This window comes from Propithecus coquereli, unplaced genomic scaffold (assembly GCF_000956105.1).
Source record: "Propithecus coquereli isolate 6110/MARCELLA unplaced genomic scaffold, Pcoq_1.0 Scaffold11, whole genome shotgun sequence".
NCBI classification, from domain to species: Eukaryota; Metazoa; Chordata; class Mammalia; order Primates; family Indriidae; genus Propithecus; species Propithecus coquereli.
The window spans coordinates 12,024,337-12,042,388 of NW_012134969.1; the positions used below are offsets into that span (position 1 = coordinate 12,024,337).

The 18,052-nt window shown below is 44.2% G+C and overlaps 1 protein-coding gene across 5 annotated transcripts in view; it reads left to right on the forward strand.

Annotated features, from left to right (window-relative positions):
* Positions 1-16,246, forward strand: part of RCBTB2 (regulator of chromosome condensation (RCC1) and BTB (POZ) domain containing protein 2) — a 38,412-nt gene extending 22,166 nt beyond the window's left edge. For 3 of the 5 annotated variants that reach the window (XM_012649222.1, XM_012649203.1, XM_012649229.1), the window contains 6 exons: positions 991-1,056; positions 4,644-4,834; positions 5,379-5,505; positions 7,167-7,306; positions 10,151-10,281; positions 15,923-16,246. In XM_012649222.1, the coding sequence (XP_012504676.1) occupies positions 991-1,056; positions 4,644-4,834; positions 5,379-5,505; positions 7,167-7,306; positions 10,151-10,281; positions 15,923-16,063 (796 nt within the window). In that variant the 3' untranslated portion in view covers positions 16,064-16,246. The remainder of the gene's footprint in view (positions 1-990; positions 1,057-4,643; positions 4,835-5,378; positions 5,506-7,166; positions 7,307-10,150; positions 10,282-15,922) is intronic. The other 2 variants (XM_012649213.1, XM_012649237.1) reach the window with 1 other exon arrangement.
* The last annotated feature ends 1,806 nt before the right edge of the window (positions 16,247-18,052 follow it).

Below are 18,052 nucleotides of genomic sequence, written 5' to 3' on the forward strand. Positions count from 1 at the left end.
TGGCTTACTCTCAGGAAACCTCACTTCTGACTTTTTTCGACCCATTGTGGGGAAGCTTGACTAATTGGGACTAGGATAGGATTTAGGGCAGGGTGGGTCTTCAGTTCTTAGTTACCTGTCCACAGAAGTGGAAAGGACAAAACTGTGTGCACTGGATCCCTTGCTTGAACAACCGCCCCAGGGAAACCTTTTAAAATCTTTCCCAGAGAAGTCTATTTATGATGAAGAATACTGATATTTGTCAGCTATTTATGTTTACATAAAAGTAATTTTAACAATTAAAATGATTGTCTTCTCTCTAACTCAGTCATTCCCAATCTTTTTGAAGCTTCGAGACCTTGGTATTTCATTGACCAGCAATTGTGTCTTTGTTCTAGAAGTTCCATCAGAGCATATTTTAAGTTAAAATTGATGTAAACCTAACTTGGCCTTGAATTTTTGAGAACTCTGCAGCTTCTTGAGGTAACGGATGATACTCCTGATGATACTCCGGGCTCTTACGAAGCCAGGATTGGGAATCACTGCTGTGGATCCTTTGATCACTGCTGTTTCTTCTCCATTATTCTTCCCCCTCACAAGTGACCTTTGCCCTGCTTGTTGTTTTCTGTTTTACATTCTTTCTTACTCTCTGCTTTTTCATTTCTAGTACTTCACAGACATTAAGCTCTGCGGTTGTTGTGGATCATTCTGTTGAGGTGACACGAAACCTGTTTATTAAGAGCGTGTAGTAATTTTTTTTCCATTGAGATTGGCTACAAAATAAAGTGTGCAATATGCCAGACACCCTGACAGTAAAGGTTAGCTCAGGTTATAGTCATTGTCTTTTGCATGTAAGACTGGAAAATCTGAGCATCAAAATTTACTTCTTGGTATGGATCTGATTTAAAAACCAATGACCTTAGGCAAAGGCGAGGTTCCTTGGCAGTTGCTTGGGTTCCAAGCCTAGACCTGAAGGTTCCCTCTAAACTGTCTCCACTCTCCTTCCTGTAGCAGCTGCTGCGGTCAGCCACGCCCGCGCCCCACCTCTGACTTCCCGTGCAGAGCCAGGTGTCCCAGGTAAACTTCACAAGGCCGTGCCCAGGGACGACCGGTGGCAGTGTGGCCCTCCCCACCCTCACCCCTTGGCTCAGTCTGTCCCAGCCCCTTTCCAGGAAGCAGCGTCTCCACCTCGGGTCACCGGCTGCTGTCGTGGCAAAGGCCGTTCCCCTTTCAAGGAGGCTAATAGCAAACATTTCAGAAGGGAATGTAGGAATTAAGTCATTTTGATTTTCTGATGTTGGGTAGTTTCACAAAGAAGGACACTGTTGTGTTCTAATCAGTGACATTTTTCATAGAATTTTATCCCCAAGTATACAGAAACTATTCAAAAAAAATTTAAAAGTCCTTGCTTAGGTCATTGCAGAAGTGCTGAAATCTAGAGAGAGCAAGAACAGTTAATTGATGTTTCCCTAGACATTGTTGGGCTGGTCTAACCTCCCCTGCCCTCAGGGAGTACCAGGTGACTGTACCACTGAGCTGGTTACAATGTGGCAGCCCACCGCCAGGCCTCAGACAGGCCTGTGGTCTGCCAGGGACCAGAGCTGCTCCCGCCTGCCTCAGCGCTGCCAGGCTGGTGTTTCCTCGGACACACCTTCTGGGGCCACCTTTGACTCTTCTCCTTCCTCTGCATTTATATCTGAGTCACCCTGACCCCTCCTTGGTGACATGGCTCGGATGGGACATTGCCACACCCGCAGGCCTCCCCAGCCAGCCTTCTGAGCTGTTCTTTCTCTGCCTCGCAGTTCTGCCTTGCACACTGCTGCCAGATCAGTCTTTCTGAGAACACCATTTTCGTTACCTCATGGCCCTGTTGACAAGGCTGCTTCCCATTTGCCGGTCACGTCAGATCCCGTCTGAACTCCTCAGCCTTGGATCTGAGCTGACACCACTGTTCCCAGCAAACCTTGCTGCTCTCTGCCCCTGCAAGGTGCCCGCGTGTCCCAGCTCACCACAGCCTTGCTGTCCCCACCCCCTGCTGCACGTTTGGTCTTGCTTTTCTCTCCACCTCATGGGCTCTGATTCCATTTGTGACAAATCCAAAGCCTATGTGGCCCGGTGAGCTCCCTTTTACTTTAAATCCTCCCGAGGATGTCGCAGCCCACACTGTGATGTTATGTGGGAATTGTCTGCCACCTCTCTTCAGCTAGGTCGTGAGCTCCTCGGGGCAGGCCCTACAGGTCTGCAGCAGCTGTTAAACATTTTTAGTCACAGAAGCCATTTTTGAGTGCCCAGCTCTGCCCAATGCCTTATTTCATTCACCCTAAAGCACAGAGCTGTGAGACGATTGCTACTTTGTATCCTGTCCGCCCGCCCTCCTTTTTTTCTTTAGAAAGATGGTAAAGCTGACTGTAAGAATTAAAGTAATGTGGCCTCTACAAACTCCTGTCTGCCTCCCAGCCCACGTCCTGTCCACTGTGCTAGGCCACCTAACACAGGTCGTGTTGCTGCCCTCACGCATGAGGGTGACACGTGAGGCTTGCCAGTAACATAGATGGTAACAGGAGATGTACTTTTCTTTCAATAAATGTGTGTATTCTACTTCCTTCTCCCATTTTCTGTATTTGTTGAAAAGAATGTGCTTCTGGAGAAGCTAAATAGTATTGGCCATTTTCCCACCTGGCAAGGTTTCCTTGCACAGCGCTGGATTAGAGGTTGGAGCCAGTGGACGGACATAGCCATGCAAGGTCAGGAAAGGACTCTTCTAGGGAAGAAGGGTCTACTTCTACTAATCTGAATATTATCATTAGAAATATAGAGTCTCTGCCTAAGGGAGGCTTTGCCACTTAAGGTACAGAGTAGTGGTAGCATTAAGAAACCTCTATTGTGATGCGACCAGTTATACACAGACGTTGTGCTTGGCGCTTAACGTTTTTATCATTTAATTCTCACACCAGCCCTGCAGTGTGGCAAAATGGAGGCTCCTAGAGGCTGAGCCACAGTCCCAGAGTCACACAGCCTCGTGGTAGAGCTGGGACTCAAACCTGGGTCTGTTTGACCGCAAAGGCTGGGCTCTCCACTGTGGCCCATCAGTGGGTTCTTAACACAGCTCTCAGTGGCTCTGTGTGGCTGGGAGCTGTCCCCTATTGGGCAATAAAATGACCTACAAATTATGTTTAATAAGACACCATGTTACATGCTTAGAGAGGGAAACACGCCAGTGATTCTGCCTGCCGGGAGCTTGTCATCTAGCTGAACAGAGGAAACTTACACATGTGAAATGCCAACAGGGCCAGGCTGGAGTGGTGTGGACAGGAAGTGGCCAGGAGAGCTCAGGCAAGCGAGAGACCTCTGAACCTCAGGGCTGTTTGAACCGGGCTTGACACGATTGGTAGGGTTTGTAAGGCAGAGAGAAGGAAAGAACGTTCCTGAACAAGGACTTCAACTGTGAATAGAATAAAGACATTGAGGGGCAGTGAGTACATCTTGCTTGTTGGAACATGGGGTGTGTGGACAAAAGTGAGTTAAGGCTGGACAGAGCCGGAAACCAAATCATGGAAGGCCTTGATGTCTTGTGTCTGGACTTCATCTTACGGGAAGTCGATGCAGGTTGGAAAGTTCTGATGGGAACAGTGTCTCAGGAGCCTGTGCCCCACCGTGGGACGTGGGGTAGAAGAGGGAGAGTCTGAGGTGAGGGAGACCTGGGCGGCTGTTACAGGACCAGACCCGGGTGTGCCAGACCCACGCTGGTGGCTGAGGGGAGACATTACAAAGAAAGAATCTATGTTATGTGTTAAGTGGATATTCTGAAGAAAGTGGTGAGGAGGGAGAAGAAGTCAAAGGTGACGCTGAAGTTTTGAGCCTGAGTCTCTGAGGATGCTGGTACCCTGCCACCCGTGGTGGCAAAATCAGATGGGGACCTCCCTTGGGGTGAGAGAAAGAGTTTAGTATCCTCTTCGAGTCTGTATGGTGGCTTAACTTATTCTTATAGAAAAGTATTATTATTATTTCCAGATCAACAACACAATGTTTTCCATTAGGAAGTGTTCTGAGAACTACCTCCCGTCAATCACGAACTTACTGCAGTAGGGTCTATCATGTGGTGATCTAGAAAACTGCCCCCTCGGGCTCCAGATGATATAGTCCAGTGGGGCGAGAACTACCGAACCCACTCTTTGCAGTACGAGCTGGCATGACCCGCAGCACGCTGAAATAGATGACGTTTTGATGAAAATATTTATTTATTGACCCTAAGTCCAGATGGCCAAAATCTTTATTATTTTCTTCAATAAGTAATGTTTAAGGAAAATAATTCAATCACCATTTTTTTTTTTTTTTTTGGCCTCTACTCTCTTGGATTGTACTTGAATTTCAAAACAGGATGGTGCATATTTTTCTAGGTCTATGGGCTAGAAGTGCTAACAGACAGATCGTCATGAGTTACAAGTGCCACTGCAGTGTGGCTTAAGTGTGAGTAACTGTTTGGTGCCTGAAGATTTAGGAGATGAGGTGTAGAAGTCTTGTGTGGTTGTTTGCTCTTCTCGGGCCTGCCCCATTCTGTAAATTAGTTTGTAATGCCCCAAATCAGTTAAAGGTAGGGGGAGGAGAAAGCATCTTGTTTCTTCTGCTGTTCACTGTGTTGATGTGGCACGTGTTTGTGAATTTAGGATCATAGAGATCGCAGCCTGTCACTCTGCCCACACATCCGCCGCCAAGACCCAGGGAGGGCACGTGTACATGTGGGGCCAGTGCCGGGGCCAGTCGGTGGTCCTCCCCCATCTCACCCACTTCTCCTGCACCGACGACGTGTTCGCCTGCTTTGCCACTCCCCCCGTCATGTGGCGTCTCCTCTCTGTGGGTGAGCTGGTCATCTGGGGGATGGGCCATGCGGGGGATGACCCGGTGACTGGGAAAAGGACTCAGGGCTTTTATCTGGGTGGGGAGGACTTTGCTAGGCAAAGTATCATTATTTCTTTCTCTCTCATGGGCTCCTGAGAAAGGGGATTCATTTGATTAATTTTCTTAAAAGCGTCAGAAACCAACACCAATACTAAATTAAAAGCAATTTTATTTGACTGCTTTTTAATTTTGCTAGGAAACTCTTATCTTTTATTTTTAGTTCTTGTATTTACTCAAACATTCTAAAATTTCATTTAAAATTAGTGAGGTGGTTTGGGACTTTTTGTTGTTGTTTTGCCAGATTTATAGGCAGATGGGTGTGAGGTTCTCATCCTTAAGGCATACAGCGATGCAAATCTTTAGGGAGAAAAGCATTGCTCACTTGGGCAGTTATCTTGGAGAATTGGTATTCCCATGAGTGTCAGTAGAACAATGCTGTGTCGTGGCCTGTGTTTTCACTGTGTCTGTAGTTTGCTCTAGAAGTATTTGTGTCCCTCTCTTAGAACCCGATGACCACCTCACAGTGGCTGAGTCACTGAAGAGGGAATTTGACAACCCGGACACTGCAGACCTGACATTTCTGGTTGACGGAAAGTACATTTATGCACATAAAGTCCTTCTCAAAATTAGGTAAGGAATCATGTATTTTGAGAACTGAGATAAATCCATTTCTTCAACCTTAATCTTCTAAGTGTCCAAGGAACTACGTTAGGCACTTCAGTAATAATGAAAAAACGTAAGGCTGTTTTTGCCCTTATGAGAACACAGTGCAGCCAGGGAAACAAGAAATAACAGGTTGTGTGCGACGAGTGCTGAGGAAATCAGTACCGTGGGTGTTCCTGAGAGGCTGAAATCAGTCTGTTGTCCACGTTGGCATCGAAGAGCAGCCAGCTCACGCTGGGTGAGTTGTTCTTTCTGTGCTTTGAGCACCACATTGAGTACCTGGACATCGGTCAACTTCCCTGCCTGGGAACTGAGCTCGGCTCATAGTAACCCCCCTCCTTAATCACCAGTGGGATACCGAACATTTCGATGCTTTAAAAAAGAGAGGATCAAGACATTTCCAGACCAACAAGGTCTGAGGCAAAGCTAACACAAAGATTTTAAAAATCAGATTTGTTGATGTGTATGAGCAATGAGCTACATCCACTTCAAGTGTGCAGTTGATGAGCACTGACATACGTACACGCCTCTGGAACCTCTGCCCCACATCGAGATCAGGACAGTCCCATCACCCCTCCCCCACCCCCAAAGGCCCCTCATGCCCCAGCCCTGGGCAACCAACGATCTTTCTGTCACCGTAGATTAGTTAGCATTTTCTAGACGTTTACATAAATGGAATGATGCAGGATGCATTCTTTTGTTCCTGGCTTCTTTCTCTGAGCAAATGATTTTGAAATTTATTATGCTGTTGTATAACAGATGTTTAAATCCTGTTTTAATGAATCACAAACTCAGTGCACATTTTAGACTCAAGTTCCCCTTTAGTAAGGTCAGGCTGTACCACTCGTTTACTCTCACGATAGCACATAAGCCTCCATAGAGAAAGGGGGTGGATTAGTTTGTTGTAAGTAAAGTCTACAAACTGGTGGCTTAAACAGGAGAAATTTACTCTGGAGCCCAGAAGTCCAAGATCAAGGCGTCAGCAGGATGGGTTCCTTCCCAGGGCTATGAGGGAGAATCTGCACCACGCCTCTCTCTTAGCTGGTGGTCTGCTGAGAATCCTTGGCATTCCTTGGTGTGTGGCAGCTTCTCCCTGTGTGTGTGTCTGTGTCCAAATTTCCCCTTTTTACCAGAACACCAGTCGTATTGGATCAGGGATTATTACTCCAGTGACTTCATTTTAACTTGATTACCTTTGCAAAGACTCTGTCTCCCAGTGAGGTCTCATTGTGAGGTGCTGGGGGTTATAACTTCAGCATATGATTTTTAAAGGACATAATTCAACTCATCACAGGGTGAAGAAACACAATTACTCAGATTTTATAAAAATAAGCCCACTGATTTTTTAAATGCCCATCAGCGCATGTGGCGTGAGAGCGATGCCAGGGAACCCAGCACTGTCCTCCCCAGCGTGGCCCTAGAGGCAGCTGCCTGGGCCACCCACAGCAGCAGGTGTGCGGTGCAGCCGTGTTGCATAAATGAGTATCTGAAAACCTCAGACCAGCAAAGAAACAAGGAGCCAAGGAAGGGCGTGCAGGTGCGCACCTTCAAGAGAAGGCTGTGCCCCTCAGGGAGGCCGTCTGCTCTCACCGGAAGCTAGGACCTGACGCTCTTCTTTCTGCCTTCAGATGCGAGCATTTTCGTTCTTCGCTGGAAGACAATGAGGACGATATTGTAGAAATGAGCGAATTTTCATACCCTGTTTACCGAGCCTTCCTGGAATACCTGTACACAGACAGCATCAGCCTCTCTCCTGAGGAGGCAGTAGGTAATTGCCAAAGAATTTCCCGAGAAACTGGCAAAATGTTGAGTAAATGACAAGGTGGTTTCTGTAGCACCTGAAAGCAAGTCGCCGTGAGGGTAATCACAGAAGTGGCTCCTTTTGTGTGTGTTGAACCCGAACACTTTTCCCTTGTTACTACTTCATACAATGGTCAGCTGGGTAGTAAAGTAAGAGAGAGATGAAGTATCAAACCATCACCACTGTGGAGCATCACTAGTAGCAGCACGGAGGACGGGATGGAGATGGGCACACTGCCAACCCCAGTGTTTCTACAGGGAGCGTCCCGGAAGTTCCCTCATTTCCACCCCTGCACTGGAGTTGATCGAGGCTGCACCCAGCTCCATAGGAGTCTGGGAAGATGCACATTTCCAGATGGCCATGGCTTGGCTAAAGATTCTGTGGTTTGGGGAGAAAGGAGGAATGGATTTGTGCTTGTGCGTGTGTGTTGGAGTGAGGAGAGGCAGCTAGCAGCTTCTGCCACAAGTCTGATGTGATTTTTTTTTTTTTTTAAAGATCAGTAATTATAATGGTTCAGGTGAGAGATGATGCTGTCCTGGGTTAGGCGTGGTGTGGCAGTGGAGGTATTGAAAGTAGATCAGATCCTGGATATATTTTAAAGATGGAGCTGATGGCGTCTGTTGAAGGATGGGACGGGAGCTGCGAGGAGCAAGGGGACAGCTGTCCTGAGGTGTCTGGCCTGAGCAGCTGGGTTCATGAAAGTGCCATGCACTCAGGTGAGGAAGATAGAGAGCCACAGGTTTTGCTCTTGACTTTGAAAAGCCGAAGGAGTTTGAGCCACCAATTTATATAGGCCCTCTCCTAACATTTGCAGTAGGCCTGGCAAGAATCCAAAGGGAAGTCGATGTACATATGCCTAAAAATTTGAAGTTATATGTCAAACTAACAAACTTCAGATAAAGTACGTTCAATCTGCCAACCTTGAAAAATGCACTTCAAACCTGAAAGGCCAGGTTTGCGTTTTAGTTGGAATTTAGAGTTTCAGGACTCCTTGGAGTTCTGTGCTAGAACCCAGTGGCACAGGAAGGACAGACCCCTGGCCTCCAGCTTGTGGCTCCATTCTGCGTCTCGAGGACTGTGCAGGCACGCCAGTCTGCACGTCCAAGCTCCATCCACCCCCAGCCCGGGCTACCCCCCGGGGCCAGGGGTCCGCACATTGTCTGTCTGTCAGAGGGAGGAAATGCACACGTGCCCTCAGGGAACCCCAGGTACCCAAGGTGTGGTCTAGAAGGAGACACATGGCCCCTTGGCCGCCCTGTGGAGAGGGTGCGCCTGCAGGAAGCAGGGTCCTCTCTTAGGGCAGTGCTGCATGCGTGAGAGCGAAGCTCTGGAGCGTTTGGGGCTGTTGAGAACAATTAAGCCGTTACAACTCTCAAGATTTCATTATTCTTCAAAAGGCCATAGGTCTTTCTTTCATAACTTTGGTAATATTTGTGATATTATAATGAAAGCAAGTTTCCAATCGAATTCTGTTACATGTACAAAATTTATTAGCAGACACAGAAACAATTAATAGGGTAAGATGGATGAAATCCCATCTCTCTGTCCTTTAGGCACGCTATTGCAAGTGCCTTGCACGGAAGGTTAGCTTGAGGTGGATGTTACAATATTCTAGTAGCGGGATTCGGCTTAACCTCTGATCAGGTGGCACTGGGGGCTGCATGCAGACCTAGCACGCGTACCGCTGCCAACAGCGTGGGCCTACTGAGCTCTCGATGCCGGGGCCCCGTTCTTGCAAGGGCGGAGGACTCACAGTGTTCCTGGCCAAGCCACACGTCCTCAACACCACTGTTTTACCAGTGACAAACCGGTTCTGACGTTCTTTATGCTAATCAAGTCTCTAATGAAGAGTCAAATAGCAATATCTGAAAACAAACAGCACCTTCCAAATGCTGATTGACCACTCCTGTTAGAGTGCTTCCTATCGTCCCTCGGGGCAGAGTTAAATTACTTGCATATGTGTATCCGTGGCTACGGGAATTACTTGAAAGTGGATGCAGGTGCTGTGACAGGGACCATCATCCTGTATAGACGGTGCTTAAAACCAGGCCGGAGTGCGCTCAGGGAAGTCAGTGGAATAGGCGTGTGAGGGGCGCTGGGAGGAACGTGTGGAAGTCAGGAGACACGGTCCAGCCCCGAGAACTGAGGAGCAGCTAATTAAGGAGAAGAAAACCGCAAGCAAGGAGCAAAGTGTTCCAAGCAGAGCATGGTCAACCCATCACGTTCTGTGTTAAACGTTAAGTGAGAGGAAAGCAGGGAATAGACCTTGGATTTGGCACCATGGAAGCCATTCCGTGACAACCACAGGCGTGGCGTGGTGAGCAGTGGGGATGGGGTTCTGCCTGGGCTGGCTTGAGGTCAGGATGGGAGGTGGGAAGCGGAGACAGCAGATACAGAGGGCTCTCTCTAGGCGTTCTGCCGGGGAGAGGAGCAGAGAAATGGGATTGGGGTAACAGGAGGCAGACACGTGTCCAGGAAAGGGTTTTCTTTTCCACATGGGCACCGTTGCAGCATGAGTGTCTGCTCCCGGAACGGCCCAGGAAAGGTGTTGAGAATGCGGTGGGAGGGGCGATTAGGAAAAAAACATTAAACCCATTCTCTCTGTGCTCCTGGTTTTTGTGTTTGCTCCGCTTGGCTACCTTCTTGAGTAGAGCCACACGTGCAAATATGAGTCGGCAGAAGTCTTCACTTACGCGGCGCTTCACTGAGGATTATATTTATAATAATATCTAAATCATCTCTGAAGGGCTGAGTGAGTTTAAATCAGGATTCTTGAAATCACTCCCCCTAATAAACATCTTTTTCCACCAGGATTGCTAGACTTGGCTACGTTTTATAGAGAAAATCGTTTGAAAAAGCTCTGCCAACAAACGATCAAACAGGGAATCTGCGAGGAGAATGCAATCGCTCTGCTCTCCGCTGCTGTGAAATACGACGCCCAGGTAAGAGAAGCATTCTTCCAGCGCGGGCCTTCTGGAAGAACCGAAGTTAGGGGCCTGCCTCATGTCTCAAACTAAAATAAACTCTAGGTAGCTTAAAGATTTAATGTAAAAAAAAAAAAAAATAAAGTTACAAAAGTACTAGATGAAATATAAGTAAATATTTATATAACACTGGGGTGTACTTCACAGGCAGACACCATGAAGGGAAGAATGGACAGATTTGTTTTCAAAACATTAAAAAAAACTTTCATACATCAAAAAACGTCTCAGGGAAAATTGGAAAGTAATGATACACTGGGAAAATATTTACTATGTATAATGAAGCAAGTTTACCATAGTAAAAAACAAAAAATTATGAGCAGTTTGGCTGAAAAAAAATGGATCAAAGAACAAATAGCTCTATGAAGAGATGAAAAACATAAATGAGAAATATAAATGAAAACAAGGTATGATTATTCTCCTGTCAAACTGGGAAAGATGTTTTTAAACATAATACAGGCTCAGAAAAATGGTGTTTTCCTAAACTGATGAGGGTGCAGGTTGGGACAGTCTTTCTGGGGGCAGCTGGTATCATGTGTATTAAAAGCCTTGAAGATGTGATTCTTTAAAGAATTCACTTAGGAATTTATCTCAGGTAATCATGGATTTGGACAGAGATTTAGCTTCAGAGATGTTTACTGCTGCAGTTTATAATTTTGAAAAATTAGGTCAGTGTGAACAGTGTATGATTGTTTCTAAAATGTTAATACCGTGAAGTTATGCAGCTGTTCAAGGTATATCACTAAGTGAGGGACTATGATCCTGTTCTTTTTATTTTTTTTTAAAGAAGTATAGATAGTTGAATAAGACTGAAATTCATTATCTACATAGAAAAAAAGGCTGAAGAATATAGTCAGTGGTTATCATGGGATGGTGAGGGTATGGAAGATTTTTATTTCCTTCTCTTCGCTTGTTTTTTTCTGACCTTTTTATAGTGACCATGCATTGTTATGATAATAAAGAAAGGAAAGAAAACCCATCCTAGGACTCAATCTTTAGGAAACAGGCCATAACTTCTTAGAGTCGATTTCCTTTTGGCATAAGGATATCCTCTCCTTTGGTCAAAAAACAGGGACATTTTAGTGGAAAAAAGGTTATAACTTTTTTTCTGCTTCTGCAAATAATAATATGCTTATTAAAGAAAATTTAGAAAGTACAAAAAGTGTGAGGAAGGAAATGACTTATCAACCAGAACGTTAGCACTTTCCTTCAGCAGCTTCTGACTTTTCTTCAAAGTCACATTATGTATTTATCTCTAAATACTTGAAATCTAGATTTTTTTTTTTCATTTGAAAATTTTATCCTTTGAAACATTGATATTTAAAAACACAGGAAATGTTTGTCTTATATCAAGGTAATATTATATATTGGGCACTCGAAAAATGCTCCATGGCCAAAGAAAATCTATGTGCTGTCCTGTAGTTTGTCCTTTAGAGCCACGGTGATGACACTGGACTCTGGAGGGCCAGTTCAGAGGTGCAGGTGGTTGCACGTGGTGTTTGCAACCGAACCAGGCTTGATTTCTGAGACTCTTTCATACTCCCTATTTATGTAAATTATTCGTATGGTTACCTTCCAGCTCTCTGTTTCCTAGAAAGTAAGCTCCTTGAGGGTTGGCAGGGACTTTGCACTGCTCACAGCCACGTCCCCATGCCTAGGAGCGTTTCTGACACATAGTAGGTGCTTAGTGTTTGTGTGATGATCGTTCAACTCTGCCTGTAGAGACACACTACTTCACTACAGCCTGTCCAGCTAATTGTTGTACCTAAGTGAATAGATTACAAGTAAAATAGGCTATATGTGTACTTACTATAAAAGTTTTTATAAATAAAGAATGGCATATTTGATTTGGCTGACTCAAATAATCAAATAAGAAATGGGCTTTTTCAGCAAATTATCCCTCATACTAGTCTGCCCCTTAGTCCATAATTACTAGGAGGCAGGGAGTACACTAAGCACAGTTCACGTCTCATTTACTTCTCAGAACAACCTCATAAGACATAGGCATTGTTGTTATTATAAGTTCCAATTTACAAATGAGGAAACTGAAGCTCAGATTAAGTAATCTCAGTCAATGAGTACATTGCAAAACCAGAAAGGCAATCCAAGATTGGACAAACTTCACAACCACATATGTAACTACAGTCCTCTGTTGGCCCCTGTATTTTAAAATCAAAAGTGTTCAGTTACTGATTCAGCAAATATTCACTGAGGGCCTATTTTGTGCCTGCACTGTCCTAAGCACCAGGGTTACTGCAAGTGAACAAAACAGGGCAAAGTCTCTGCCCTTGTGGAACTTTCTGGTGAGGAGAGGAGATGGGCAAGAAATGAATGAATACACTATATAGCATGTCAGATGGTGATAATGATACAGAAAAATAAGCTCAGGAGGAGAGATGGGGAGTACCAGGCTGAGATTAAAGTTGGAATTTTAAATAGTGTCAGGGATGGAAGGAGTCACTGGAGGTGACTTAGCAAAGCCTCAGGGAGGTGCAGGTGGTGTGTGGGAGGAACAGCAGGATGGGGGTGGAGGGAGCAGAGGAAGGCAGGGAGATGGTGTGGGGCAGGGGGCCGGGGCCAGCAGAGCCCACTGGGCGGCGTCAGGGACAGAGCTCTGATGTGAGCAGGCCGGGAGGGTTGGCAGTGGAGCACATACAATCCGCCCTGCACGTGCAGGGGATCGCTCTGGCTGCTGTGCTGAGAGGAGTGTCTGGGGGCACAGAGGGCGGTTAGTTAGGAGGCGGTATAATCCAGTAGGTGGTGATGGCGGATTGGTCCAAGTTATTAGCTGTGGTTGGATTTTGAATGTATTTTGAAAGTTGAGCCAGTGGGATTTGCCGATGGATCCCATGTGGAGAGAGGGGAAAAATAAAAGAAGACTTGGGATGACTCCAAGGTTTGGGGTCATGAAAGGATAAAATTGGCATTTACTGAGATAGAGTGGGAGGAGCAGCATTTTGGGAGACATATCAGGAATTTGGTTTTGATTATGTTAAGCATGCAATGTCTATGAAATGTCCAAATGAAAATGTCTAATGAGCAAATTGGATAAGCGAGTCTGGAGCTCATAAAGAAACTCATTGTATTTAAAGCTGTGAGACTGTGACATGTGGCAGCAGGTTTGAGGATTAAGTTCTGGGTACTCCATGCTCGGAGGCCAAGGAGATAAGGAGACTACAAGCAACAAGGTAAGAGAAGAAAGACCAGGAGACTGTATCCTGGCAGCCGGGAAGGAAAGCGTTTCAGGAAGGAAGAATCTTCCATCACGACAGATGTCAATTAGGGGGCCAGGGCGGCGCCGACTGCCAGTGGGTCTGGGCACGAGACCACCACAGGTGACCGTGGCAGGTGGCTTCCGTAGGGAAATTGATGATGGGGAACAGAGACAACGTTTTCTGATAACTTTACTGTAAAGACAGAAAGAGAAAGAGATTGGCGGGGCATTTGAGGTAAAACATATGTTTTACTTTTTTAAGATGAAAGAAATTGAAGCACGTTTGTCTAGAGATGCAGATGATTTGGTAAGGGGAACAAGTGGTGCAGGGACAGTTCCTAGAGTCGGGTTCCTGAATAGGAGAAGCAACAGGATGTAGGTGACAGGGCAAGGGGACCTGCCTTACACAGGGTCAGGGGCCATCACCCAGAGTAGATGGCGTCTACAGGCAGCTATGCGTGGAGGTACGGTGGGAAGAGAGTGTCAAGGTTCCATCCGAGCAATTCTGTTTTCTCAGTGAAGTAGGAAATCATGTTCGCTTAGAATGAGGATGACAGAGGTGGCGTTGGGCATAAGGGAGAAAGTATGAGAGTCCTGTAGGAGAATGAAGGAATTACGGAAATGTGGTTGGACTGCAGGACAGAATGAAGGGCGCCAGCCTTACAAAGTAGTAGCATTTAAAGTAGACTACAATTCTTTTACCGAAAAATGAGGGCCTTGTTTTATATAGACAAAATTCCCTTACAACCGGTACCACCCTGTGTCAATTTAACGAATTCTTAGAATCACAGGAACTCTTTGCAAGTCCTGTCCTTATTGAATAATTATCAGAAACTCCCATTCTCCAAAAGTAAAGGAAGGCGGATCCAAGGGTCCTTTTGTTCCCCCATTCATTAGCAATTTTACTGATGCCATCCAGATCCATGGGACTTCACACTGCCTGGCCACCTAACTCCAGACATACTTTAACATGTGTGGTGCAGGTCTGAATTTTTCCATTCCTCTTCGCAGAATTCAGCCAGAGAGATGCATCTCTGTCTTGTTTCACTTTCGTGTGCTGTAGGCAAAAATGTCATTTCTAAAAATTTAAGCAAGAGCACATCATTTTAAATGGATACTGGGATATTCAATGTATATTAATGAAGCACATTTTATGTATAGTAACATGTGAAGATACCAAGTAGGTGTGTGAATTTTCCTTTATCGCTGAGGCCTTACCTGGGACTGAGATATGTCATACTGCTGGAGTGACCCTAGCAGCCTTCCCAGGTGTGTTCAGGGATGAGATAAACAGGTTTTTCCTAGTGTTTCTTTTCTTAAAAGGAAATGTACTATAGGTTTGTGGGTACATTGGCATGACTATTAGTATTGCTAATTTTTCAGTATATATTTTCATCTTTAGCATTTGCTATAATTTATATGTGTAAAGAGGAAAATAATAGTGTACAATGTGCATATGTAATTGCTTGGAAATTATTTGGGGCTTTATTTTTTATAAATTACCTTTAGTGACATAGAGATGAAAGTTTAAAAACTGACCACCCACCACCTAGCAGCGTCTTGTCCCGGGTTGATGGCGTGGCCAGGGTCTGAGGCACATTGGAGGTCCAGGCAGGCTCGCCTCACTTTTCCCTGGGGGCCAAAAACGCATCTCACCGCCTTCATTCTGATTCTCAAGTTTACAGTTCTAATCAAGAGAATTACTACAAGGTCATTCTTTGGCCCAGAGTACATTTCAGTAAGCCAGAAAACACAAACCTGATGGATTTCTCTTACCAGAGAACCTCGAAAGTCATGATTTCTTCAAAGCATCTTCCCGGTTAAGATCATTGAAGGTGTGTGTAGCGTGGCGACGTCCATCCATCCCATCCCTTGTCTTTTTGCAAAGGAAAAAAAGCAGTGGCCTATTAAGAACTTAAGAGAAGCAGTTTTTAGCATTACTATTTTTATGGCTTACCCTTTCTTCCATAAACTGTTTACAGGCAGAAATATTTAAAACACCCAATATAAATATAGAGGGGAGCGTCGGGCTTTTAACAAATATTGAAAGTGGAATGAACAATACAAGTACTGTCGCTAGATGAAAAGGTACCAAAGAATTCATACACTTAGGTGCCTATCTCTGGGAAGAAGAATGTCAGATTCTTTCTTTACATTGGTCGGTGTGGAGAAACTTGAATGTTTTACTGCATTATTTAAATGTTTACAAGCATGGATTCATATTAGTTATATGGTTTTTATAAGTATTCATAGGTGTTGCTGTACCAACATTTCCTCCTCTTGGCCATCAAATCTTTTTTACTGGTTTTAGGAATTTTCATGTTACGTTGCATTGCATTGGGAAATATAAATTTGTTAAATGATTTTTGTTGTTGTTATTGTTCCTAGGATTTAGAAGAATTCTGCTTCAGGTTTTGCATAAACCATCTGACTGTAGTAACACAAACTTCAGGCTTTGCAGAAATGGACCATGATCTCCTGAAGAACTTTATCAGCAAAGCAAGCAGAGCTGGAGCCTTTAAAAATTGATCCCACCCCTGCAAAAGCCAGAGATAAATAACTTCTCTCTAATTAATAGTATGTATGAGCTACATTTGGCTGAGTACTTGTGTCTGTCAAAAGAAGGACGGTGGTGAGTCTTTTTCATCTGCCTACATCCAAAGTTACACAGAAAGTATCAAATGCGCTGATCGAATGTGACTAAGATCGAGGGGAAAAATTAGAATATCTTATTGTTAATATATTTATCATATCCTCTTTTGAGTCATTTTAAGTTGGACGCCTTAGGTACACTGGTACATGCTGTTCTGGCCCAAATGTTCCGTTATGCGGCTGGCTGATGTCACGTAGATAGCTTGACAAGGAATGCCGTTCCTACCACACTTTCAGCATCTAGCGCAGTGCCTTGCATATGGTAGGCACTCGATTAATTTATTATAATATGTCCTGAGAACAGCTTTACTCATGGAATGCTGGATGAAGGAATAACTTACACAAAATAAATTTAAAACAGCCCGTGATTATTAAGGTCCATATTCTTCTGGTACACTGTTCTGAGAAATAGTGGCTAATTTAGAGCATTAATTAGAATTCACAAAAGGCCTTGGCAATTAAATTGTCCAAGGGCTAATTTTATTTATTCTGAGTCATTGATTTCTCACGTGGGATTAGTGAATATGAAGTATTATCTTTAAATGAGATTCCTGGGTTGATCTGCCTCACCTAATCACATAAGGGCCTTTGCTTTTGTTTGTGTTCAGAGGGATTCGCCTCCATAAATAAAAATGATTATGTTTTCCTTATAGTTGACTTTCATGTCACTGTAAAACAGGTCTCAACCTGGCACTAGTAAAATCATGAAGTACTAGCTGAAAAGGAACTAATGCTTACGTTTCATGGACAGCATTAACAAAAATGAGATAAATTTATACTTTTTAGATCAAAACAAGTTACCCAATTGCACAAGAGAACCTGGAATGGGACGTAGTATCAGACTCCTCTAATATGTATCTCACAATATGCTATTATGTAAAGAAAACCTTTTTGGAATTAGAAATCGTGTTCTGATGCTGAACTGTTTGATACTAAAGTGCTCATTTATAGATAATAGAACAAATGTGTTGTTTTTTAATCGCTAAGGAACAAAATTATATAATCTCACGCATCTTAGATGTACATAAATCTTTGATATATTATACTCTTATGTGAGTGACTGCTTTGAAAAATAAGTTCTCATAGCAAAGTCCACGCTAAAGCATAAATGGCTTATAAACAACCTCATTACTATTCATATTATTGCCTTCGACTGCTCATTACTGGTGAGGTCAATTTTTTTTTTTGAAAACTTAATTTTTTTAGAGCAGTTTTAGGTGTTCCCAGCAAAACGAGAGGAAAGTACAGAGATTTCCCACATGCCTCCTGCCCCCACATGTGCACAGCTTCCCCTACAGTCAGCGTCCCCTACCAGAGGGGGACATTTGTTACAACTGATGAACCTACACTGATACATCATTATCACCCACAGTGCATAGTTTATTCTTACATAAGGGTTCACTCTTGATGATGTGTATTTTATGGGTTTGGACAAACATAGAATGATGTGTCCATCATTACAGTATCATACAGATTAGTTTCACCACCCTAAACGTCCTCTGTGCTCTGCCTGTTCCTCCCTCCCTCCTTCCCCTCTGACTCCTCGCAGCCACTGATCTTTTCACTGTCTTCATAGTTTTACTTTTTCCACAGCGCCATATAGTTGGAATCATGCAGTATGTAGCCTTTTCAGACTGGCTGCTTTCATTTAATGATCTGCATTTAAGTTTCTTCCATGTCTTTTCATGGCTTGATTGTTTTGTTTTTTTTTTAAGTGCTGAATAATATTCCATTGTCTGGGTGTGCCACAGTTTATCCATGTACCTATTGAAGGACATCTTGGTTGCTTCCAAGCTTTGGCAATTGTGACTAAAGCTACTATATAATATCTGTGTATGGGTTTTTGTGTGGATGTAAGTTTTCAAA